Below are 26,495 nucleotides of genomic sequence, written 5' to 3'. Positions count from 1 at the left end.
TTTTCTGGATAACGGATCATTCTGTAATTTGGATTTTCATATCTTAAGTCCACTAGAAAATCCTTTAAACATTAAATAAACCCAATAGGCTGGTTTTGCTTCCAATAAGGATTAATTATATCTTAGTTGGGATCAAGTACAAGCTACTGTTTTATTATTATAGGCATGGGACCTGTTATCCACAATGCTCGTGAACTGGGGTTTTCCGGATAACGGATCTTTCTATAATTTGGATCTTCATACCTTAGGTTCACTAGAAAATCCTTTAAACATTAAATAAACCCAACAGGCTGGCTTTGCTTCTAATAACGGTTAATTATATCTTAGTTGGGATCATGTACAAGCTACTGTTTTATTATTATTATAGGAATGGGACCTGTTATCCACAATGCTCGTGAACTGGGGTTTTCCGGATAACGGATCATTCTGTAATTTGGATTTTCATATCTTAAGTCCACTAGAAAATCCTTTAAACATTAAATAAACCCAATAGGCTGGTTTTGCTTCCAATAAGGATTAATTATATCTTAGTTGGGATCAAGTACAAGCTACTGTTTTATTATTATAGGCATGGGACCTGTTATCCACAATGCTCGTGAACTGGGGTTTTCCGGATAACGGGTCTTTCTATAATTTGGATCTTCATACCTTAAGTCCACTAGAAAATCCTTTAAACATTAAATAAACCCAACAGGCTGGTTTTGCTTCTAGTAAGGATTAATTATATCTTAGTTGGGATCATGTACAAGCTACTGTTTTATTATTATTATTATTATTATTATTATTATTATTATTATTATTATTATTATTATTATAGGTATGGGACCTGTTATCTACAATGCTCGTGAACTGGGGTTTTCCGGATAACGGATCTTTCTGTAATTTTTATCTTCATACCTTAAGTCCTCTAGAAAATCATATAAACATTAAATAAACCCAATAGGCTGGTTTTGCTTCTAATAAGGATTATTTATATCTTAGTTGGGAGTACAGGTTATCTGGAAACCTGTTATCCAGAAAGCTCTGAATTACGGAAAGGCCCTCTCCCATAGACGCTATTTTATACAACTAATTAAAAATAATTTCCTTTTTCTCATAATAATAAAACGGTACCTCTAGTAGACAAAGTATGAATATCTAAATTACAGAAAAACATCCGTTATCCGGAAAACCCCAGGTCCCCAGCATTCTGGATAACAGGTCCCTTACCTGTATTTGAATAAAATGGAGTCCAAAGGAGAAGGCCTTTACGTAATTCGGAGCATTCTGGATAATGAGTTTCCGGATAAGCGGATTTTGGAAGTGAGCAGTTCGGCAGCCGATGCACATGGTTTACAGCCGGAAGCATTTGTTCTTTTATCTCTTCCTCCCGTTCTCATTAGACAATTTAATCAGATAATTGTTGCACATAACTGCCTCGTATGTTTCCCTGGAGTTGGGACTGGGGCCAACGTTTCAGTCTGAAGCGGGTGGTGTCAGGTTATGCGCTGTCTCAGCCTGAATGCCAGTTCCTTGTTTTCTTTTTCTTTTTGTCCCAGCCCTGGACATAATGTACCGTCCATTGTTCTTTGGCTATTTAGTTTCCCCGCTGTGCTGCTCCTGCAGTTGCACAAACACTGACACCAGGCTTCAATTACGCTGTGTTTTGAGAAAGTCAGCAAGTTCTCTGCAGGTTTCCCCTATTGACAGATGAACCGGTGTCATGTGAAACCCTTCAGATAAAGGGGAACTCCACCCCAAAAACGGTTGCATCATAAAAGAACGTGTGATTCTTCGCAACTTTCCAATATACATTCCTTACATATTTCCAACAGTTGTTATTAATTGCCATTGGAATCAACATCTGTTTGTTTCTCCTCTCTGCACTTCCGGTTCTGCAGATTAACAGACATGGAGTAGAACTGGTTTTCGGGCTACATTACTTCAAGAGTCGGAACACAATAGTACTTACAAATACCCTGTAACCCTTAAGGGCAGAGACACGCGCTCAGATTCGGGGAGATTAGTTGGCCAGCGACAAATCTCCTCTTTTCGGGGCGACTAATTTCCCCGAACTGCTTCCCTCTCTCTTAAGGGCAGAGACACACACTCAGATTCGGGGAGATTAGTTGGCCAGCGACAAATCTCCTCTTTTCGGGGCGACTAATTTCCCCGAACTGCTTCCCTCTCTCTTAAGGGCAGAGACACACACTCAGATTCGGGGAGATTAGTTGGCCAGCGACAAATCTCCTCTTTTCGGGGCGACTAATTTCCCCCGAACTGCTTCCCTCTCTCTTAAGGGCAGAGACACACACTCAGATTCGGGGAGATTAGTTGGCCAGCGACAAATCTCCTCTTTTCGGGGCGACTAATTTCCCCGAACTGCTTCCCTCCTTCTTAAGGGCAGAGACACACACTCAGATTCGGGGAGATTAGTTGGCCAGCGACAAATCTCCTCTTTTTCGGGGCGACTAATTTCCCCGAACTGCTTCCCTCTCTGTAAACCGCTGTCGGGATGGCACTCAGCGTGCTTTATTTTCCGAAGTCGCCCCCCCGAGAACTTCGGGCGACTTTGGAAAACAAAGCGCTCTGAGTGCCATCCCGCCGGCGATTTACATTCTAGAGGGCAGGAGGCAGTTCTGGGAGATTAGTCGTCCCTAAGAAGAGGCGATTTATCGCTGGCCAACTAAATCGCCCCAAATCTGAGCGTGTGTTTCTGCCCTCGAAGTTTTTAGTTTTATGCACACTAGATCATTTTTGTATCCAAGAGGTTGGATTGCAGTTCGGATAGGAAGGCAGGAGGAGATCGAGTTTTCAGGAGCCACCAGGGGAGAAAGACTTCGAGGCACATTTATCAAAAGGTCGTATTTCTGCGAGTTTTTAAAAACACCCATAAATTTGAAATTCGACTAATCGAAATGTAATAATCAAATAACATTTTTACAACTTAAGGGAATGGAAACGACCGGAAAACTCGAATCGAAATTTGATTCAAATTTTAAAAAGCTAGATTCAAATTTTTTCACCGAAAACACTTGAATGTCAGGAAGGCTGCAAATAGCTCGAAAATGATCCCTGGACCTCCCCCGTTGTCTCAAACAGCAATTCGGCAGGTTTTAGGTGGCAAATTGTCGAATTCGAGTTCTTAAAGGGCCAGAGTATGATGAATCTCAAAGTTTTTAAAAAAAACTTGAATCTAATTTGAATAACTAGTCGAATTCGACAGTTTCGACCATAAATTTGAATTAGAACTATCAATTGGACCCTCGATAAATCTGCCCATTATTGTACGAGAGAGTAGTGTTTAAAGGTGAGGAGTGAAGGTGACTTCTAGGAACATAACCGAGATAAGGGCTGAGATGTTGCAAGGTCCAGCAAGGGGAATAACTGAATACAATAAGCAGTTTTATCTTTGGCCAATGAGCTTTTTGGGTTTGAGGGAAAGATAAAATCAGGGTCATGCAGAAGTAGAAGGTTACAATAGTCCATTCTGATTAAGCTGAGGGCATGTATGTGAAATCTTCTTATGCTGTGAACCTTTACACATCTTTAGAGTCATTGGAACTGCATCCACACGCAGTCTTCATTTGCACCTGCCATCTTCTATTACAGCCGCGCTCCCCAACCTTTTTTTGCACCAGTTTAAAGCAGAACAATTTTTCTGAGGACCGGGTAGGGGCGGGCTGATGCGTGGGTTAGTGATGTGCTGGTCGACCCACACCCAACCCTAACCTGCCCTCCCTCAGCCCGTGCCGGACCTCCGGGTTCCTTTTATAGACCCACGCCCACCCATGACGTCACAGGCGCGCGTCTATAAAAACGGAAGCCAGAAGCTGGCAGTGCAAGGTGGCGGGTGAGGAGAGCAGGAAGAAGAGCTCAACCCGCCACCTGCAAATGGGGGTGTGGGGTCAGCCAAAACCTGCCCGACCCACGGGTAAACACACGAATTCCGCAGGTATCGGGCTGGCCCACACATCACTAGCAAGGGTGCATTTCAGGCTTGCCAAACAAACACTGTCCAAACAGCATTTTGCCCCTTGTTGTGATCAGTAGAAAGTTTTCTCGCCTTTGAACAACTGTCATCATGGTGATGGCGCATCAGGGAGCGTAGATTGCAGGTAATCGGGGCCTTTGTAATTGTTATTGCAGCTATTATAGACTGCAGCCAGGACCAGACGAGGCCTAGTTCGGCACGGCATGGCCCGGCCCTGGTTTTCAGCCCACATTAGGGGACCCCTGCATTAAAGAGGACAGGTAAAATTACTTGGGGGTGCCAAGTTGTTAGTCACCCCAATGATTTGCGTTGCTTACCTAAGTAAGGGGCACCCCCCCAGTGTTGTTACCTAGGTAAGCGCAGGATTTGCAGACCCTACCAACTTAAATCCTCATTGCTTAAAACCCATCATGCCCTGCTAGTACCCAGGACTGTACCCTAAAACCTATATCTTTCTCTCCATATATTTTGTAGGGATGTAGTGAATCCACTATTTTGGATTCGTCCGAATCTTTTGCGAAAGATTTGGCTAACTACCGAATCCGAATTCTAATTTGCATATGCAAATTAAGGATGGGAAGGCAAAAACATTTTTTACTTCTTTGTTTCGTGACAAAAAGTCAGGCAATTTCCCTCCCCGCCCCTAATTTTCGGATTCGGTTAGGCCGAATCTGAATCCTGCTGAAATACGCCGAACCGATTCCTGGATTCGGTGAATCCCTAATATATTGCTGCTGGCATTGCTTCTTCTGTAGCCCATGTTACCAGTCCTTTGTGCTGGGTAGCAGCGGCACTCATTATCCGCCATTCAGCACCATGCAAATGTTTGAACTCTGATTTGCTGTAGGATTCCCAGGTCTCCTGTCAAAGCCGTTCTTTTAAATTGGCTCACAAGCCCGAGGCTTCAAATAATCGAGTGAACGTGAGTTGAAATTAGAATGGCTTTTGTCATCTTAATCTGTGTCAGTGTTACAGGCAGGAACGTGCAGTGCCAGTGACGTGTGCCGCCATCTTTAGTGGCACGGCCCCCCTATTCATTTTAATATTATTCTCAATAGCCTACTAAAATGTGATTGCGCCAATCACTGTTATGCAAAGTGACAGGTTATTATTATGTGCAGGGTTTTTATAAGGCCGAGGGAATCAATTTCCAATTGCACGCATCACTTCCTGCAGTGCCTGTGCTTCAGCCTCGTGACCTGGAACTAAGGAATGCACAGGAAAATGGTTTCTAAAATAATGATCGGACATTATCAGCCCACAGCAACCAATCAGATATTTGCACTCAGGTCCAAACAGCCTCCCCCCCACACACAGGCCCGATAAATATTGGGGCTCATTAAGTTTGCACCTGGGCAGTAACCAATAGCAACCAATCAGTGACTGCCTTTTTTCAGTCACCTGCAGGTTGAGCAATGAAACCTTTGGTTGCCATGGGTTACTGCCCAGATGCAAATTTGCCCAGTGTTTATAAATGAGCCCCATTGACTTTTTTGGGGGCGCTAGGCTTTCAGACAGTAGCTCCCGCTAATAGGAAATAAATGCAACTCTGCAGGAAATGGTTTGTGCAAAGCAAATAAAACTATGGCTGGTGCAAATCTACACCCCTTGTATCTAGGCTGTGTGCAGAAGAGCTTGCAATCTAATTCAGTTGTCAAATTTCATATATATGTTCTAGCCCGCACCTTCAGGGTTTGAGCGTGTTTATTTGGGGGCGCTAGGCTTTCAGACAGTAGCTCCCACTAATAGTAAAATAAATGCAACTCTGCAGGAAATGGTTTGTGCAAAGCAAATAAAACTATGGCCGGTGCAAATCTACACCCCTTGTATCTAGGCTGTGTGCAGAAGAGCTTGCAATCTAATTCAGTTGTCAAATTTCGTATATATGTTCTAGCCCACACCTTCAGGGTTTGAGCGTGTGTATTTGGGGGGGCGCTAGGCTTTCAGACAGCTGCTCCCGCTAATAGGAAATAAATGCAACTCTGCAGGAAATGGTTTGTGCAAAGCAAATAAAACTATGGCTGGTGAAAAACTGCACCCCTTGTATCTGAGTTGTGTGCAGAAGAGCTAGCAATCGAATTCAGTTGTCAAATTTCATATCTATGTTCTAGCCTGTACCTTTAGGGTTTGAGCGTGTTATTTTGGGGGCGCTAGGCTTTCAGACAGCAGCTCCCGCTAATAGGAAATAAATGCAACTCTGCAGCAAATGGTTTGTGCAAAGCAAATAAAACTATGGCCGGTGCAAAACTGCACCCCTTGTATCTGGGCTGTGTGCAGAAGAGCTTGCAATCGAATTCAGTTGTCAAATTTAGTATCCGTGTTCTAGCCTGTACCTTCAGGGTTTGAGCGTGTTCCAGCACAGCTTTGGTAACAATAGAGTAACGCTGGTCATGTGAATTCTCATGTGCCGTCACACGAGAGACTGCTGATAAACATTGTGTTGATCGAATGCACAGAGGCTGCATTGTGCGACTGTAATCTGCAGAGCAAACAGTGGCTTGTCAGCTTCTTCATCATCCTCCCATGCTCTGCAGAGCACCGCTACCCCGCCCCCATCCCTGCTTTCTCTATAGTGGAACCTACAGAGGACTCTGCATTAGGGCTAAAGGGAAGAATGAATTAAGGAGAGTTTACTTCCCCTTTAAAGATGCAGTTAAAACTTTATCCCTTGTTTACTGTTGTATTAGTGCCAGATTACACACATTGTTCCCTTATAATCCCGTCACAAGTCCCTTATCCTTCTCTGACCCCACCAAGGTGAGACGCCGTCACATGATCTGACCCCGCTTTGGGCACTTATGAAAGTCCACATTGTCTTGTTTTTTTTAATTGCGCAGATAAACCCGATGCCGGATCCAAGGGATCATTTGCCTTTTTAAACCCATTTATTGGTTTAGTATCCTGATTCCTCATAATAAAGGCTAATAATTCTGCACTGGTTGAACGACATGGATAGTTCCAAGAAATAGAAATCACTGTGCTGATAGGGTCGTGGATTAATGAGAGATTGTTGCCCGTGAAATTGCGCCCCTAGTGGATGAACTTATCTGTACTGCTCTAAAAGGGGTGGTTCACCTTCAGCTTAACTTAGTATGTTATAGAATGACTAATTCTAAGTAGGGATGCACTGAATCCACTATTTTGGATTCGGCTGAACCCCCGAATCCTCCAAAAAAAGATTCGGCCGAATACCGAACCGAATCCGAAGGGGAAATAATTTTTTACTTCCTTGTTTTCGGACAAAAAGTCACACAATTACCCTCCCGCCCCTAATTTGCATATTAGGATCTGGATTCGGTTCAGCCACGCAGAAGGATTCGGCCGAATCCGAATCCTGCTGAAAAAGGCCGAAACCTGGCCGAATCCCAAACTGAATCCTGGATTCGGTGCATCCCTAATTCTAAGCAACTTTTCATTTGGTCTTCATTGTTTTTTTTTTTTTTTTTTTTATAGTTTTTTTTTAACCAATTACCTTCTTCTTCTGACTCTTTCCCACTTCCCACAAATGCTCTGTAAGGCTACAAAGTATTGTTATTTCTACTTCATTCATCTTACTATTCATATTCCAGACTTTTATTCAGATCAGTGCATGGTTGCTAGGGGAATTTCGACCTTAGGAACCAGAAGGCTCAAATTCAGTGGGCTGGGCCCCCCTGCAAAAATATCTTTAGAGGGGCCTGGCGCACACCGATCTCCATCCTCCCACCCACTTCCCGAACCCACTCCACCCCGCCCATGCCACGCATGACTCCACCCACATCCCACCCCAACTCCGCCCACTCCTGCCCAACTTGCTTCCCCTTCCTCACTGGTAAGAGAGCGGCTGGGGAGGAGGTTTTTTTTTATTCGCTATAGAAGAAGCAGACCCCACAGTCTGCCCCCCCCCTGTATTCCCCAGGTCCCCCTGCAACTGCGGGGTCTGCTTCCTCTATAGTTACGCCACCGCTTAAACTGCAAACTAGAGAACTACTGAATAAAAAGCTAAATAACTTGAAAACCACAAATCGTAAAAAATGAAGACCAACTGCAAATTGCCTCAGAATAACTTGCTTTACATCATACTAAAAGTTAATTCAAAGGTGAACAACCCCTTTAAGGTAACTTTTAGTATGTAATAGAATGGCTAATTCTAAGCAACTTTTCAATTGGCCTTCATTTTTTTTTTATAGTTTTTTCGAATTTGCCTTCTTCTGACTCTTTCCAGCTTTCAAATGGGGGTCAGTGACCCCATGTAAAAAACAAATGCTTTGTAAGGCTACAAATGACTGGAGCTTTCAGTCCTGTTTCACTTTTTCATGCTACTGGTATTTATTTGGGTGGAACCGGCACTGCAGACTGGGGCGACTCTAAGTTGTGTAAGTGAATGAGCCAAAGCCAGAGACCTTAACAAATGTAATAATCCTCAGGCATCTGCCTTGTGCTTCTCTGAGCAGCTCTGCCGGGGGAAATTGTGTTCTAAATCAGCAATCACAGGCACTTAGTTGCCCTTGTTTGGAACCACATGCCAATTCAGCACCAGAGAGCGACTCCATGGGAGAAATAGGCTCAATTTATTCTATTGCTTTCCCTCACCCCCACTTTGTATAATTAGGCCCAAAAGGAGAGATCCATATCATTATACACATAAAACTATGGCAGCATAGGTATTCCAATGTACTAAGCACAATTCAGCAGGAACAGTCCCCTAAGTTTGCTCATAGTCTGTACAGAGAGATCCCATAAAACTATGGCAGTATAGGTATTCCCCTGTACTAAGCACAATTCAGCAGGAACAGCCCCCTAAGTTTGCTCATAGTCTGTACAGAGAGATCCCATAAAACTATGGCAGCATAGGTATTCCTCTGTACTAAGCACAATTCAGCAGGAACAGTCCCTTAGTTTGCTCATAGTCTGTATAGAGAGATCCCATAAAACTATGGCAGCATAGGTATTCCCTGTACTAAGCACAATTCAGCAGGAACAGTCCCCTAAGTTTGCTCATAGTCTGTACAGAGAGATCCCATAAAACTATGGCAGCATAGGTATTCCCTGTACTAAGCACAATTCAGCAGGAACAGTCCCTAAGTATGCTCATAGTCTGTACAGAGAGATCCCATAAAACTATGGCAGCATAGGTATTCCCTGTACTAAGCACAATTCAGCAGGAACAGCCCCTAAGTTTGCTCATAGTCTGTACAGAGAGATCCCATAAAACTATGGTAGCATAGGTATTCCTCTGTACTAAGCACAATTCAGCAGGAACAGCCCCTAAGTTTGCTCATAGTCTGTACAGAGAGATCCCATAAAACTATGGCAGCATAGGTATTCCTCTGTACTAAGCACAATTCAGCAGGAACAGTCCCCTTGCTTTTAGCTTGTTCAGAGAGGTAGAATACAAGGAGACAAGCATAGGTGTTTCCTTGTATTAAACACAACACAAGCCCTTTAAAAAAAAGCCAGTCGCTCTTATTATTTCAGTTATTCCTGGTCTCGTTTTGACCTAGAAAGAACAAAATTGCAGACAATAAATAAGGTTAGTATGTTCCGTTGGCCGCCCACAAATCCCCGTTCCCTTGTGTAACCTCAGCGTTGGACTCTAATCCTTCTGTCTCAGACTAAATCTTCCTCCTATCGGCGAGCGCGTGTTATTAAATGTCTTTTTAATGTGAGTCTTTATTGCTCTGGCAAGTGGCGGGGTAATTGCTTAAATATTGATAAGGGGGTAATGATGCCCAAGCTATAATAATAATAATAAGAAGGTGCGGCTGCTATTGGATATCGTTGCCAGGTATGAAGTTACTTAGAGACGTGCCAGGGAGCCGGCTGGGGTATCCGGTGACGGGCATAGTGGGTCGGAGGTGTTTTTATTCTCATTACCTTCCAGGATTCGGTTTCCCAGTGTAACTGATCTGCAGTAAAGCCCAACATTGTGCCTAATAATGAGCCGGAGCTTCTCATTGGATAAAGCCGTGACTTGGTCACCCACGCGCCTGGGGGTGGTTCGCCTTTAACTTAACATTTTGTACGTTATAGAATGGTTTATTCTAAGCAACTTTATAACTGGCCTTCATTATTTGTTATTTATAGTTTTTGAATGGTTTGCCTCCTTCTTTTGACTCTTTCCAGCTTTCGAATGGGGGTCGCCGACCCCATATTAAAAAACAAATGCTAACAATGAATTGTTATTGCTACTTTTTATTCCTCCTCTTTCTATTCAGGCCTCTCCTATTCATATTCCAGTCTCTTATTCCAATCAGTGCGTGGTTGCTAGGGTCATTTGGGCCCTAGCAACCAGATGGCTGAAATTGCAAACTGAATAAAAAGCTAAATAACTCAAAAACCACAGATGATAAAAAATGAAACCCAGTTGCAAATTGTTTTGGAATATCCCTCTATACGTCATACTAACAGTCAACAACAGGGGATCGGCGGTATCCAACCAACTGCAGCAACCTTTAGCAGTTGTTGAACTACAATTCCCAGAATCCCCTAGCAGCCGAACACCGGAGCAATGAACAAGATCAATAGCAATTTTTAATTTATCAGGAGACTCTTGTGGATTTCCTGCTGTGGGTGACTAACGTTTCTCCACTACAAGAATATGAGTCACCAGCTTTTTACTTTATGCCCACGGATGTCTTAAAGGGGCAGCTATACAAATGCCCTAGTGGCCTGGTTATGGGGCTTTAATCTGGAATGTTAAAGGGTGCATTCACGTTTGAGTTAACTTTTACTATGATATGAAGAGGGATATTCTAAGACTATTTGCAATTGGTTTACATTTTTTATAAACACTATATTCTACAAACAAGCCGAGATGTGGAGGGGGGCCCCTTTATTTATACAAACCAAGCACTGTGTTCAGCCCTCAGCTTTGTCCGTTTAAAGGGGAAGTCAAGCCTGTAACAGCATTTATTTTAAATCCCTTTCCAGCACAGCCGCTTGTGAGAAGCAACACGGGATCAAATAACCTTTGTATATAACAGCCTTTTGCTACCCTTTAACTTCACCTTTATCATTATTTCTTGCCTGTTTATTATTGCAGCAAATTCCCCCCGAGGGAGTTCCCAGAATGACAGAATTTCTCTCTTCTCAGGAATTCTTGCTGTTTTGAGTCATTTTCTAAGCGCAGCGACTGACTAAGCAGAAACCTTTGTACAGAGTAACCCCGGCTCCTGTGTCCAGAGTCAGCTGCTTCTGTGTGATATACACTTGTGTGTGTTATATAGCACCGCTCTACATTACTATTCTCAACAACTTTCAATTGGTCTTCATTTTTTTTATCTACCTCCTTTCTTTTCAGCTTTCAAGTTGGGGGGGGGGGGTCACTGACCCCACCAACCAAAGCACTATTGCTCTGTGAAGCTTCAATTTTATTTATCTTTTTATTTAGCCTCCTCTCCTATACATTGTCCAATCCCTCTTTCACACCACTGCCTGGTTGCTATCGAAAATTGGACTATAGCGACAAGGTCTGTCATTCATACTCACTGCCTGGTTGCTAGGTACAATTGATATCAAAAGGTCTCTCATTCACACCACTGCCTGGTTGCTAGGGAAAATTGGACTATAGCGACAAGGTCTCTCATTCATACTCACTGCCTGGTTGCTATAGACAATTGATATCAAAAGGTCTCTCATTCACACCAATGCCTGGTTGCTAGGGAAAATTGGACTATAGCGACAAGGTCTGTCATTCATACTCACTGCCTGGTTGCTAGGTACAATTGATATCAAAAAGTCTCTCATTCACACCACTGCCTGGTTGCTAGGGAAAATTGGACTATAGCAACAAGGTCTCTCATTCATACCCACTGCCTGGTTGCTAGGGACAATTGATATCAAAAGGTCTCTCATTCACACCACTGCCTGGTTGCTAGGGGCAATTGATATCAAAGGGTCTCTAATTCACACCACTGCCTGGTTGCTTGGGACAATTGATGTCAAAAGGTCTCTCATTCACACCACTGCCTGGTTGCTAGGGGCAATTGATATCAAAGGGTCTCTAATTCACACCACTGCCTGGTTGCTTGGGACAATTGATATCAAAAGGTCTCTCATTCACACCACTGCCTGGTTGCTAGGGGCAATTGATATCAAAGGGTCTCTAATTCAAACCACTGCCTGGTTGCTAGGGACAATTGATATCAAAAGGTCTCTCATTCACACCACTGCCTGGTTGCTAGCGAAAATTTATATCAAATGGTCTCTCATTCATGCCACTGCCTGGTTGCTAGCGAAAATTGGACTTGAGCAACAAGGTCTCTCATTCACACCCACTGCCTGGTTGCTAGGGACAATTGATATCAAAAGGTCTCTCATTCACACCACTGCCTGGTTGCTAGGGGCAATTGATATCAAAGGGTCTCTAATTCACACCACTGCCTGGTTGCTAGGGACAATTGATATCAAAAGGTCTCTCATTCACACCACTGCCTGGTTGCTAGGGGCAATTGATATCAAAGGGTCTCTAATTCACACCACTGCCTGGTTGCTAGGGACAATTGATATCAAATGGTCTCTCATTCATGCCACTGCCTGGTTGCTAGCGAAAATTGGACTTGATCGACAAGGTCTCTCATTCACACCCACTGCCTGGTTGCTAGGGACAATTGATATCAAAAGGTCTCTCATTGACACCACTGCCTGGTTGCTATGGAAAATTGCCCCATAGCAACAAGGCAGCAGTTTAAATTCTGCACCGGAGAGGTGCCAAACAAACAAACAAAAAAAAAAGCTAAATAATTAATCATTGTTTCACTAATGATTTGTAGCCCCCCCCCCATGGCTCCCCCAGTCCTTTATTAGCTCTTTTTTTTTTCAAGGCAACATTCTAATGACATGGAATAAAGTGACAGTGAAAAATCCTGATTGAGAGCAAATAACCCCCTATAGGAACGTGCAGGATATGAGGGACATCTGTCTTACTCTGCTTTAATTAAACTGGGACATGTTCTGACAGTGATTTTATTATACAAGGTGTTTATGGATATTCCTCCCCCTCATACGTACTGAGCAGCTCCCAGGGCTGCCTTCTTATTGTGCAGTGAGCATCCTTATAAAAGGGCTTGTTCACCTTTAAATTAACTGTTAGTGTGATGTAGAGAGGGATATTCTGAGACAATTTGCAATTGGTTTTCATTTTTTATTGTTTGTGGTTTTTTACTTATTTAGTTTTTATTCAGCAGCTCTTCAGTTTGCAATTTCAGCCATCTGGTTGCTAGGGTCCAAGTTACCCTAGTAACCATTTATTGATTTGAATAAGAAACTGAAATATAAATAGGAGTAATAAGAAGTAGCAATAACAATCAATGTGTAGCCTTACAGAGCATTTGTTTTTTAGATGGGGTCAGTGACCCCCATTTGAAAGATGGAAAGGGTGAGACGAAAAAAGGAAAATATAGCACATAACATAAAAATAATGAAAATCAATTGCAAAGTTGCTAGGAACTGAACATTCTATACATACTAAAAGTTACCTGAAAGGTAAACTCCCCTTTAAAGGGCAAATATACTCTGCTATTGACCCCTTGCTTGCCACAGTGCGAAAAACCTACAGCACTGGGTTATCCAGAATGCTCAGGACCTGGGTTTTCCAGATAACAGATCTTTCTGTAATTTGGATCTTCATACCTTAAGTCTAATAGAAAATCATTAAAGAAAGCCAATAGGCTGGTTTTGCTTCCAATAAGGATTAATTATATCTTAGTTGGGATCAAGTACAATCTTGTTTTATTATTACACAGAAAAATAAATAAATTTTGAATTATTTGGATAAAATGGAGTCGATGGGAGACGGCCTTTCCGAAATAACGGATCAAATACCTGTACAATGTATTTCACGGTTTAGTGGTTTTGTTGGTCTGCTTCAGCTTACCTTTCCTATCTCTCCCAGTCTGTGTGTTCCCTATATATACAGTGACCTCTTCTACAGTGCCTCCATTGAAAGGCTTAAAGGATAAATAATCCTATAAAATAAGTGAATGTAACATTGATGGGAGTGCTATTCTAGGCACTTTTGTCATTTATATTCATTATATATTTTCTTTTTATTCCACATGTGCTGTTAATATGAATGAATTTTGTTCCAACAGCGCCACCTGCTGGTCAGTTTCTGACCAGTCTGACCACCAAGTAGTCAAAGAAGTTGTCAGGAGAAAGAAAGAGGCTGCTCTGATGTTCTTCTGCTTAGGGAAGATTTGAGAAAGGTTTCTAATTGTTTTCCTAAGCAGAAGAACATCAGAGCAGCCTCTTTCTTTCTCCTGACAACTTCCTTGACTACTTGGTGGTCAGACTGGTCAGAAACTGACCAGCAGGTGGCGCTGTTGGAACAAAATTCATTCATATTAACAGCACATGTATCCCTTAATATCTTGGAATAAAAAGAAAATAAATAATGAATGTATATGACAAAAGTGCTTAGAATAGCACTCTCATCAATTTTACATTCACTTATTTTAAAGGTTTACTTAAAGGGTTGGACAGGGGGGGTCATTTTTGGTCACAAGGAATTCCAGGAATTGGTGCATTATGGGTAAAATCATTGCCACAGTTTATGGCTGCTTATACTCCTTTAATGAGTGAGCCCCAAGACAGCAGTGGTAGTCACCTAAAGTAGCTGCTGCCGCCCAAATGTTCTAGGTCACATGCAGAGACTAAATGTACCTTTTGGGTAAAATGTTGCTTCCGATCAAGGAACAGATGCGGCCGCGATCAGACGGGATTTTAAGTCCTGTCCGACTTTCGGCCAGATATTGATCGAGGAAGCCAGTCGGAGGGCCCCATACACGGGCCAATAAGCTGTTGACTCGTTCCGTCGGCAGCTTTTATTGGCCGTGTATGGCCACCTTCACTCGTAGGCTTTGAATCAGCACGAAACACGTTAGGCTTGTTTTTCGTGTCCTAATAAATGTTTTCGTATTTTTTTAAATTCTTTAATTATTTTTTATGTCCTGTTTTACCCTATACGTTCCCATCGAGTTGAACGCGGCTGATTCCCAGGGACTCTGGTTTCCTGGTAATATTCAATATTATGAAACTTACCCTTGGACATATTGCCTTCTGCGTAGGGGCGGAGCTTGCTAATTATGGCTGCCAACTGCCGTAGCCAATGAGAGGCCTCTCTGGGGATGGGTGTGAGAGTTGCACAAAGAGGCATGTGTAATGTCAGTCTGGGGGAAAGGTCCTGGTTGTACAACAACTTCTGTCTGGGTCACAGATAAATCCCCAACCTCCCACACACATAGAGACCGGCCAACTATAAATGTTCAGCTGATTCAGATTATAATAGTCTGATGCTGCTGGGAGTTGTAGTTCATCAGCCAATGGATCCCCATCCCCCACGCTTTATAGTTTACAGCCTGTGACGCGGGAGCAAAGTGTTAACTAAATCCACGCTGGTGTGTAATAGCGCAAGCTTTACATGTGCAACATTCCCGGAAACCCTCGGCACCTCACGCTAAGGATTGTGGGAGTTAATGCAGGGAGCAAATGGGATCTGCACACGAGTGTCCTTGGATAGGAGAAGATTTGGATGTTTGCTGCTTGTCCTTCTATTTACTAATGTCCTTCTATTTACTAATGTCCTTCTATTTACTAACCCTTGCAAAATTGGACTGTCCCAGAGGAGCTGCTGCAATAAAGTAACCTGGGGGGATTTGGACAGTGTTGGCTTAATATTGGGATGACCTTGCTTAAAGGGAACAATTGCGCTTTATATATATATATACGAGTTATTTTAGTGTTGCCTAATCATTAGTATATGAGGGTATAGCTTATTGTGTGCCCAGAACATTCCTTCTCTGTATATTTGTATTTATACATATGGGAGGAGGGAGGTGCCATATTGATTCCCTTAGACAGTACAGTATGAGGGTATAGCTTATTGTGTGCCCAGAACATTCCTTCTCTGTATATTTGTATTTATACATATGGGAGGAGGAGGTGCCATATTGATTCCCTTAGACAGTACAGTATGAGGGTATAGCTTATTGTGTGCCCAGAACATTCCTTCTCTGTATATTTGCATTTATACATATGGGAGGAGGGAGGTGCCATATTGATTCCCTTAGACAGTACAGTATGAGGGTATAGCTTATTGTGTGCCCAGAACATTCCTTCTCTGTATATTTGTATTTATACATATGGGAGGAGGGAGGTGCCATATTGATTCCCTTAGACAGTACAGTATGAGGGTATAGCTTATTGTGTGCCCAGAACATTCCTTCTCTGTATATTTGTATTTATACATATGGGAGGAGGAGGTGCCATATTGATTCCCTTAGACAGTACAGTATGAGGGTATAGCTTATTGTGTGCCCAGTGCCCACAGCATTCCTTCCATGTATTTGTTGTTATAATATAATGAGTGTTCTAACAAGACTCCTGTCTGGATCTGGACTCACGCCCCCTATTGACCATTGCTTTTCTCTCTTTACAGAACGTAGAGGAAAATGACAGCGTTGAGGAACCGGCTCAGGAAGATGAAGGCTTCATGGGAATGGCCCCTCTCCTTCAAGCCCATCATGCCATGGAACGGGTGGAAGAATTTGTGTGCAAGGTACAGATATCCCAGAGAGGCAGTCAGTCAGGGGAAATGAACAATTTGGCATTGGGCTGTCACTGGGGCACTGTTGTTTGGCACCTGAAGTATTAGCTTACATTCTGTATGGAACCGAAGTCTCATTGCAGTCAATAATATCCCATTGAATAAAGGGGAAGGAAAGCTACCGAAGAAGTTTATTGCCAATAGATTAGCCACAATAGTACAAGCTCTAAAACTATATTTATTCTGCAGAATGCTTTACCTTACCTGAGTAAACAGCTCTAGACACTGTCTCTGTTTGTTTAGGATATCAGCTGCCATATTAGCTTGTTGTGACATCACTTCCTGCCTAAGTCTCTCACTGCTCACTCATAGCTCTGGGCTCAGATTACAGCAGGGAAGGAGAGAGGATCAAACTGAGCATGCTCAAGCCCTAGCCCTGGAGGTTCAAGCTGAAAACAGGAAGTCTGATACAGAAGCCCATGAGTACACAATAGAAGGAAAGAAATGTGATGTTTCTTTTGACAGAGGACTCAGAGCAGCATTACTTTGAGGGGTTACTGGTGTATTTATATAGACCTTTCTGATAAAGCTTACTTAGTTTTAGCCTTTCCTTCTCCTTTAAGTGGAAACAGGCCACCCACAATATTCACGGATATCCATTTCATGCTTCTGGACTCTGCCCTTTTTCAATAAATGGGCCAGGCGGGACTCTTAGGAATTGGTAGCGTGGGGATTTTAAACATGTGTATCGCCCATGGGGCAAGAGCTCCCTGTAAAGGGGAAGCAAAACCAAATCAAAAAAGACCTTTGTTTCGAAAGAGAATCACAATCTGTGTAACAAGCTACGGACAATTGTTTATAGTGATGTCAATTCCAGGGCCTTTCTGTGTCTCCTCCTCTCCTCTGGTTTCCCAGGGTGCAACTGGAACATTCTCCAGAATATATATATATAAGGCAGAGACCTCCCTGTCCAGAAAAACAAAATGGAATGTCCCCAACGTATTCACTTTCAGTGCTCTTATTCCAGAAATAAGGATTTGTTGCCCTTTTTTTATTTATATACAGGTATGGGAACGGTTATCCAGAACGCTCGGGACCTGGGGCTTTCTGGATAACAGATCTTTCTGTAATGTGGATCTTCATACCTTAAGGGAGGAGACACATGGTCCAATACGGCCCGGCGACAAATCTCTTCTTCGGGGTGACTAATCTCCTCAAACTGCCCAAAAATCTCCCCAAAAATGGCACCTGGAGCGCTGTGTTTTCCGAAGTCGCCCAAAGTTTCCTAATGAGGCAACTTCGGAAAATAAGGATTAATTATATCTTAGTTGGGATCAAGTACAAGCTACTGTTTTATCATTACAGAGAAAAGGGAATCATTTTTAAAAAATTTGGATTATTGGTATAAAATGGAGTCTTTTGCAGACGGCCTTTCCGTAATTTGGAACTTTCTGGATAATGGGTTTCCGGATACCGGATCCCTTACCTGTATAGTTTTCAGATAATGTGGCTGATATTGAGAAGGGCAACATCAGACACTTTTTTTTACTGGAGTGTTTGTTGTGCTGAGAGGGTCATCACAAGCCCAGAGCATTCCAGTGTCTTTGTCTCCATTAGTCTTTATAGAGATGCAGAGGATGAATGCCAGTTATGATCATATCCCTGAGCTGCTTCTTGTCTCTCCTGAGCGCAGGTATGGGAAGGAAGATGGAGAGTCATCCCCCACGACGTGTTGCCAGATTGGCTAAAGGACAACGACTACCTGCTGCATGGCCACCGGCCCCCCATGCCTTCCTTCAGAGCCTGCTTCAAGAGCATCTTCAGGATACACACGGAGACCGGCAACATCTGGACCCACCTACTAGGTACTGATCATCAATCACACCAGCTGATAAAAACTGCCGACTTACTAACTGTCATTGTTTTATACTGCGCCAGCCTCACTTTCCCTTGAAAGGATAAGTAAACCTATAAAATAAGTGAATGTACAATTGGTGACTGCTACTCTTTATAGGTTTATTTTTAATCCAAGATATTAAGGGATACATGTGCTGTTAATATGAATGAATTTTGTTCCAACAGCGCCACCTGCTGGTCAGTTTCTGACCAGTCTGACCAGCAAGTAGTCAAGGAAGTTGTCAGGAGAAAGAAAGAGGCTGCTCTGATGTTCTTCTGCTTAGGAAAGATTTGAGAAAGGTTTCTAATTGTTTTCCTAAGCAGACGAACATCACCTTTGCCAAGTTTTAGCTTGAGTTCATATGCTGTTTTACTGCACGTAACCTTTAGTAAGGAGACTAATAATAAGACTAATAATAAGGCTTGACAGAAACTGCCAGGGTGTCTCCTGCAAGTCTCATCCTGTTTTGTCTCTGAGCTGTTTCAAAACATGGGTGTCCCCTTGTCATAAAAGTGGGTGTTGGCTATGATTCCGAGCTTTGAAAATACCAGAGTTCCTCCCTGTCCCACTGTTTTTATTTGAAATAAATGGGAGTGTAAAGGCAAATGGAGCAAATGTAAATGTGCCATTGAGGATCTGTGTGTGTAGCCATTCACAAAGTCTGTACACTATATAATAGATATGTAAAATAATCCATATATAATACACAAAAGCCATGAATATCCTGTAAATCATATCCTTATAAACGGTGAGTTCTGATGTCATTTCTGTCACATGACTCACTGAAACTTGTGTATATAATAAATAAAGTACCCCCAGTTGTAAAATATTAGGATATTAGAAGTAACCTCGGAGTTCCATGAATTGATAAAAACACTCGGCCTTTGGCCTTGTGTTTTTATATGGTCATGAAACTCCTCTGTAACTTCTAATATCCTTATATTTTACAACTGGGGGTACTTTATTTATTATAATACACAATTTTCAGTGAGTCATGTGACAGAAATGACATCAGAACTCACCGTTTATAAGGATATGATTTACAGGATATTTATGGCTTTTGTGTAGAGGGGGTACTTTATTCACTATATATATCATTTTATTTTACAGATATACTGATCTCTTGCTGCTATTTGTTTCTTCACAGGATGTGTATTCTTCCTCTGTCTGGGGATCTTCTACATGTTCCGACCCAACATGGCATTTATTGCCCCGGTGCAGGAGAAAGTGGTTATTGGAATGTTTTTCTTGGGTGCGATCCTGTGCCTCTCCTTCTCCTGGCTCTTCCACACAGTGTATTGTCACTCTGAGGGGGTCTCGCGTGTCTTCTCCAAGTAAGTTTCTGGTTCTGGCCCATGTTATAAGGCTGGACAGGGCCGGGCCCACCCAACCATCACGAAGGAGATAGAGAGAGGAGACGGAGGGGACATCGATGGAGGAAGGGGAGATCGACCGGGGGTGAATAGGGGAGAGGAGGCGGGAGCGACAGATGGGAGGAAGGGGACAGTGACAGAGGGGAGGGGGTGTGAGCAGGAGAGAGGAGGGAGGGGTGAACGACGGAGGGGAGGGGGGGGAAGCGACAGAGGGGAGAGTGACGGAGGGGAGGGAGGAGTGATCGACGGAAGGGAGGGGTGAGCAACAGAATGGAGGGAAGAGCGACAGAGGGGAGGTATGTGTAAACGACGGAAGGGAGGGGTGAGTGACGGAGGGGAGGGAGGGGTGATCGACAGAAGGGAGGGGTGATCGACAGAAGGGAGGGGTGAGCAAAGTAAGGGAGGGGAGAGCAACGGAAGGGAGGGAAGAGCGACAGAGGGGAGGTAAGTGTGAACGACGGAGGGAAGATCGACAGAGGGGAGGGAGGGTAGAGCATCGGAGGGAAGGGAGGGAGAGAGATGGAGGAAAGAGCCATGGAGGGTAGTGGTGAGTCACGGAAGGGAGACAGACGGAATGGAGGGTAGAGCGACAGAGTAGAGGGGTGAGCGAGGGAGAGCGACGGAGGGGAGAGTGGCGGAGCTGAGAGCGACAGAAGGGAGGGTGACAGAGGGAAGGAAGGGGAGTAATACTGAGGGGTGCAGACTAGGGGTAGGCAGAAGACAATTTTGGAGGTAGCTGCCCAGCGCCCCCCTATCATTGCACCCTATGCAGCTGCCTCTTCTGCCTACCCCTAGTTCCGGCTGTGAGCTGGACAGAAATCTCAGGCCTGCGGGGCGTATGATAGAAACAATACATGATTTCACATTCCATTGAAAGAAACTGCATTTAATGAGCCTGATTGTGTTGCCAAGTTGCTGTACATTTATTGTAAGATCATTTAGTGATTACATACGGGCCGATCTCTCTCTTTCTCCTCTCTCTCTATTGATTAGTCTATAAATGGTTACAGTCAGTCCAGTCAATTGGAAATTAAAAGTATTGATGAGTTTGTACTGGAGCAGCAGCACTCACATCTTCTTCACCCTCTTTTCTCCTTTCTCTCTAGATTGGATTATTCAGGCATTGCCCTTCTCATCATGGGCAGCTTTGTTCCCTGGCTCTACTACTCCTTCTACTGTAACCCGCAGCCGTGCTTCATCTATTTGATCATCATCTGCGTACTGGGCATAGCAGCCATCGTTGTATCCCAGTGGGATCTGTTTGCCACCCCCCAGTACAGAGGAGTTAGAGCAGGTAAGTGACATAATGTTCCAACAGCACCACCTGCTGGTCAGTTTCTGACCAGTCTGACCACCAAGTAGTCAAGGAAGTTGTCAGGAGAAAGAAAGAGTCTGTTCTGATGTTCTTCTGCTTAGGAAAACAGACACCTTTCTCAAATCTTTCCTAAACAGAAGAACCTCAGAGCCCCTGTGGAATTAGAGTTTATTCCTACACCAAGATCTGTCTCTTCTCTCCCTCTGCCCCTGTGGAATTAGTTTATTCCTACACCTACACATTCTCTCTCTCTCTCTCTCTCTCTCTCTCTCTCTCTCTCTCTCTCTCTCTCTCTCTCTCTCTCTCTCTCTCCCCCCCCTCCCCTGTGGAATTAGAGTTTATTCCTACACGAGATCTGTCTCTTCTCTCTCTCTGCCCCTATGAAATTAGAGTTTATTCCTACACGAGATCTGTCTCTTCTCTCTCTCTGCCCCTGTGGAATTAGTTTATCCCTACACCGAGATCTCTCCTCTCTCTCTGCCCCTATGAAATTAGAGCTTATTCCTACACCGAGATCTCTTTCTGCCCCTGTGTAATTAGTTTATTCCTACACCGAGATCTCTTTCTGCCCCTGTGTAATTAGTTTATTCCTACACCGAGATCTGTCTCTTCTGTCCCTGTGGAATTCGAGTTCATTCCTACACATCAGCAGACTGAGAGAAACCCCTGACAGTATCATTGGAGGCTCCTTGTTTAATCTCAGACTGTGAATTTAATCTCACGCCATTAATTAGGCGTCTCATACAGTGAGAGAGTCGAGCCAAGCTCATTGGGTTTTATTTCCCTCTATGCAACCGGTTTGTTTACCCGCCGCCAGTATTGCATCTCTGAATAAATGCGCTTCTGCTAATGCAGCGGGGCGAGGGTGCAGTTATTTCAAGTCGCATCATGAAACCGGCGCATCTTTTTTTATCTTCCTCCCGCAGCTGCCATCTGCTTTGTGCCACTGAGCGACGGTTCCCCCCACCTTCTCTTTGTTCACACAAGCCTGTAATTAGGGATAAGATCAGATAATTGACTCACTGCTCCTTCATTTCAGCTCCTCAACGAGGCCACTATGGGAATGTGGGAGGCTAGAAAAGGCGAAAATTATATAGGAAGATAAAAGACATTCCGTAGAACAAAAAAAATTTTGTCCAAAAAAAAAAAAAAATGATTACAAAACGGCACAAAATGTAAAGACAACAGGACATTTTCCCCCAGTCTCACTGTGGAATTGTGGGAACTTGTGTGAAAACATTGGCTGTCGGCATTTGTGGATAAAAGCAACTAATAGGATTAGGGTTCAACCATCTACTAGAAATAGAAACTAAAGGCAACTAAAGCTTATTTACAGCGAATGGTCTATTTGTTATCCAGAATTCTTGGGACCTGTTATCCAGAATGCTTGGGACCTGTTATCCGGAAAGGGACCTGATCATTTGTATCTCCATCCATTTAGGGCAGAGACACACGCTCCTATTTCGGGAGATTAGTCTCCCAGCGACAAATCGCTTCTTCTTCGGGCGACTAAGAAGCGATTAGTCGCTGGGAGACTTGTCTCCTGAAATAGCAGCGTGTGTCTCTGCTCTAAGTCTGCTGACAAAGAATCATGTAAACATTAAATAAACCCAATAGGCTGGTTTTGCTTCCAATAAGGATTAATTATATCTTAGTTGGGATCAAGTACAAGCTACTGTTTTATTATTACACAGAAAAAGGAAATCATTTTAAAAAAAATTTCAGAGCTTACTGGATAACGGATCCCTTATATGTATCAAGAAAGCCGTAGTGCATGCTCTTCATGTTTGCAGTTGGAATTGCGGCCATGCAGATCTCTACAGCGAACTGCAATTGATAATGTCTTTAAAGGACAAGTAAGCCTTTTAAAAAAAAAAGTGAATGTAAAATTGATAAGAGTGCTATTCTAAGCACTTTTGCAATTTACATTCATTATTTATTTTCTTTTTATTCCAAGATATTAAGGGATACATGTGCTGTTAATATGAATGAATTTTGTTCCAACAGCGCCACCTGCTGGTCAGTTTCTGATCAGTCTGACCACCAAGTAGTCAAGGAAGTTGTCAGGAGAAAGAAAGAGGCTGCTCTGATGTTCTTCTGCTTAGGAAAGATTTGAGAAAGGTTTCTAATTGTTTTCCTAAGCAGAAAAACATCAGAGCAGCCTCTTTCTTTCTCTTGACAACTTCCTTGACTACTTGGTGGTCAGAAACTGTTGCCATTACAAACTTTAATGTTTGGTGCACGCTGATTGGCGCAGCCAAGGTGCCTTCCCGGTTTAACCCCACCCCTTTTCTGGTGAGACAATTAGCACTGTCCTATTAGCACACCAAATGTATCGCTTTGTCATTTTGCATCTTGTTTCCCTCCGACAGGTGTGTTCGTGGGCCTCGGCCTGAGTGGAATCATCCCGACCCTTCACTTTGTCATCGCAGAAGGTTTCCTAAGGGCGGCAACCATGGGCCAGATTGGGTGGCTGGTACTGATGGCCACTCTGTACATCACCGGAGCTGCTCTGTACGCTGCACGGATCCCAGAACGATTCTTCCCTGGAAAATGTGACATTTGGGTATGTGACAGTTAGTCCCTAGTAATTGTCAGTGATTGACACAGGATCTGGTCTGTTAGTAAGGGCCAGATGGCAACCATGTGCTTTTCTGTTTCATGAGAACAGGAGACCAAGTACAGAAGGAAAGGCACGCAGTTGCAGTCTGCTACTTAGGAATGGTTTTTGCTGTTTGATCAAACCAGTCCTGAGTATCAGACTCTCACCATGTGCTTCTCCTTTCCTGCTGATACTCGGGACTGGTTCTTGCTGTTTCATCCAACTGGAGACCAAGTACAGAAGGAAAGGCACACAGTTGCAGTCTGATACTTAAAGGGATACTGTCATGGGATAAAAATTTTTTTCAAAATGAATCAGTTAATAGTGCTGCTCCTGCAGAATTCTGCACTGAAATCCATTTCTCAAAAGAGCAAACAGATTTTTTTATATTCAATTTTGAAATCTGACATGGGGCTAGACATTTTGTCAATTTCCCAGCTGCCCCTGGTCATGTGACTTGTGCCTGCACTTTAGGAGAGAAATGCTTTCTGGCAGGCTGCTGTTTTTCCTTCTCAATGTAACTGAATGTGTCTCAGTGGGACATGGGTTTACTATTGAGTGTTGTTCTTAGATCTACCAGGCAGTTGTTATCTTGTGTTAGGGAACTGCTATCTGGTTACCTTCCCATTGTTCTTTTGTTTGGCTGCTGGGGGGGAAAGGGAGGGGGGTGATATCACTCCAACTTGCAGTACAGCAGTAAAGAGTGATTGAAGTTTATCAGAGCACAAGTCACATGACTTGGGGCAGCTGGGAAATTGACAAAATGTCTAGCCCCATGTCAGATTTCAAAATTGAATATAAAAAAATCTGTTTGCTTTTTTGAGAAATGGATTTCAGTCCAGAATTCTGCTTGAGCAGCACTATTAACTGATGCATTTTGAAAAAAATGTTTTTTCCCATGACAGTATCCCTTTAAGAATGTGTTTTGCTGAGATTTAGCAGAGTAAGAAAGTCACATGGTTAGAGTCTGATACTTAGGGTTGGTTCTTGCTGTTTGACCAAACAGAACAATTAGACTTTAACCATGTGCTTCTCCTTTCCTGCTGATACTCGGGACTGGTTCTTGCTGTTTAATCCAACTGGAGACCGAGTACAGAAGGAAAGGCACGTAAGAATGTGTTTTGCTGTTTGACCAAACAGGAGATTTAGCAGGAAAGAGAAGCACATAGTTAGTCTGATACATAATATTGGCTCTTGCTGTTTAATAACGATGCACCAAATCCACTATTTTGCATTCGGCCTTTGTGAAAGATTCGGCCGAATACCGAACCAAATCCGAATTTGCATATGCAAATTAGGGGTGGGAAGGGGAGGCACAGTCTGCTTTTCTTATCCAGTTCTCATTTTCCCTTTTTTTTTTCCCCCAGTTCCACTCCCATCAGCTGTTTCACATCTTTGTGGTCGCGGGAGCTTTCGTTCACTTTCACGGTGTGTCCAATCTCCAGGAATTCCGGTACACGGTGGGCGGGGGCTGCGCAGCTCAGGAAGTGCTGTAAATTCCCAAACTGCCACATAGGAGGATACAGCACGTTCCAACCGCAAAGGAGGGGGGGGGCGGTAAGAAGCAGAATAAATCATTCTCAACTGTCTGATTTAAGATGGAACAACGTAAAAAAAAAAATGACAGAACCCCCCCCCCTACACACACACACAAACACACACACAAATCCCCGGACTGTGGAACTAAACCAGCTTACCTCAACCATTTACTTTCCATACCAGTGTATGGGAGTTAGTTATTCCAGGAGGCGGAGTCACACCTTTCATACTTTTGCTTCTGGAGTGGGTGGGGCTTTCTTTTTGTTCTCTCTCCGGCACTGACATGGTTAAATTATTCCGCCACTCGAGTCTCCTCCGGTCACACCAGGCTGCCGGGGGTCTCCAGCGGGCTCTATTTATTTTTCAAGCTCTTTGTTCTTCTGGAGAGGGGGGCGGGGCATCTGTATTATCCAGGTATCGTTTCTTCCCCTTTAATTCTGGTGTAAGATTCGTTATTTTGGGGGATTAAAAAAAAAAACCCACATAAACAAAACCTACAGGTCTAAGAGGGTCACTAGATCTGGTGTAAATAGCGATTAAGAAGAAACTTTATAATATTCTCTTATAAGATAAAAAAGTTAAAAAAAAAAATTTCTATACATTTTTGAAAAAATTCACGTAAAATTCTTCCCGTATCCCGCGGCTTCGGCACCGTACACTGTTTATTTTAGGGGGAAATGTTTTGCACAAGAGTGAAGGGGTTAACGGCTCCAAATTATACTAGTGATCCTTATCCACACCGGCGGTGTCCAATCAAAGCACAGCCTTTGCTGGGTCTCCACTAATCAGAAACAGGGGGTTGTTTGTTTCTCCATCACCCCCATAAGGGCAATGGGACTTTCTTTATAGCATGTCACCATCACAGAATGTTCTACACTTCCCTGGGAAATAGGGGGAGAATGAGACTCCGCCCTCTCTCTCTCTCTCTCTCTGCCGTAAGCTAAAGAGCACCAATCAATGCAAAGCCGGCCGCGAGGTTAATAGAATTTAAATTGCACCCCGAGAAAATAGTTCCGAGGTTGAAACGACTGGGGCAAATGTCAAGCTGTTAACGTTCTACTTCTTCTGTATCCGGGAATCGATCTCAGGACTTCCTATAGTGGACGTCTGCCATGTTTTTATCAAGCTCCTCCCATAGGTCGTCTCTTGGTGTTGCATTCAAATATTTCCCCCATGTTCTCCTTTCACGTGGAGTTTTAATCCCCCCCCCAGGGCTCAGTATACCATTCTATTTTATGGTACAAACCATTCATCAAAGGGGGGGGGGGCG

The 26,495-nt window shown here is 43.4% G+C and overlaps 1 protein-coding gene across 3 annotated transcripts in view; it reads left to right on the top strand.

Moving 5' to 3' along the window:
* adipor2.S (adiponectin receptor 2 S homeolog) overlaps window positions 1-26,130 on the top strand; it is a 38,756-nt gene extending 12,626 nt beyond the window's left edge. For 2 of the 3 annotated variants that reach the window (XM_018254306.2, XM_041587651.1), the window contains exons 3-8: window positions 16,392-16,511; window positions 18,193-18,364; window positions 19,544-19,730; window positions 20,876-21,063; window positions 23,457-23,650; window positions 25,054-26,130. In XM_018254306.2, coding sequence (XP_018109795.1) covers window positions 16,392-16,511; window positions 18,193-18,364; window positions 19,544-19,730; window positions 20,876-21,063; window positions 23,457-23,650; window positions 25,054-25,182 — 990 coding nt within the window. In that variant the 3' untranslated portion in view covers window positions 25,183-26,130. 3 annotated transcript variants of the gene reach the window in all.
* Window positions 26,131-26,495: the final 365 nt, after the last annotated feature.

Source organism: Xenopus laevis, chromosome 3S, assembly GCF_017654675.1.
Source record: "Xenopus laevis strain J_2021 chromosome 3S, Xenopus_laevis_v10.1, whole genome shotgun sequence".
Lineage (NCBI taxonomy): Eukaryota > Metazoa > Chordata > Amphibia > Anura > Pipidae > Xenopus > Xenopus laevis.
Note: the sequence above shows the minus strand (reverse complement) of the source record. Positions and strands in the feature narration are given on the sequence as shown.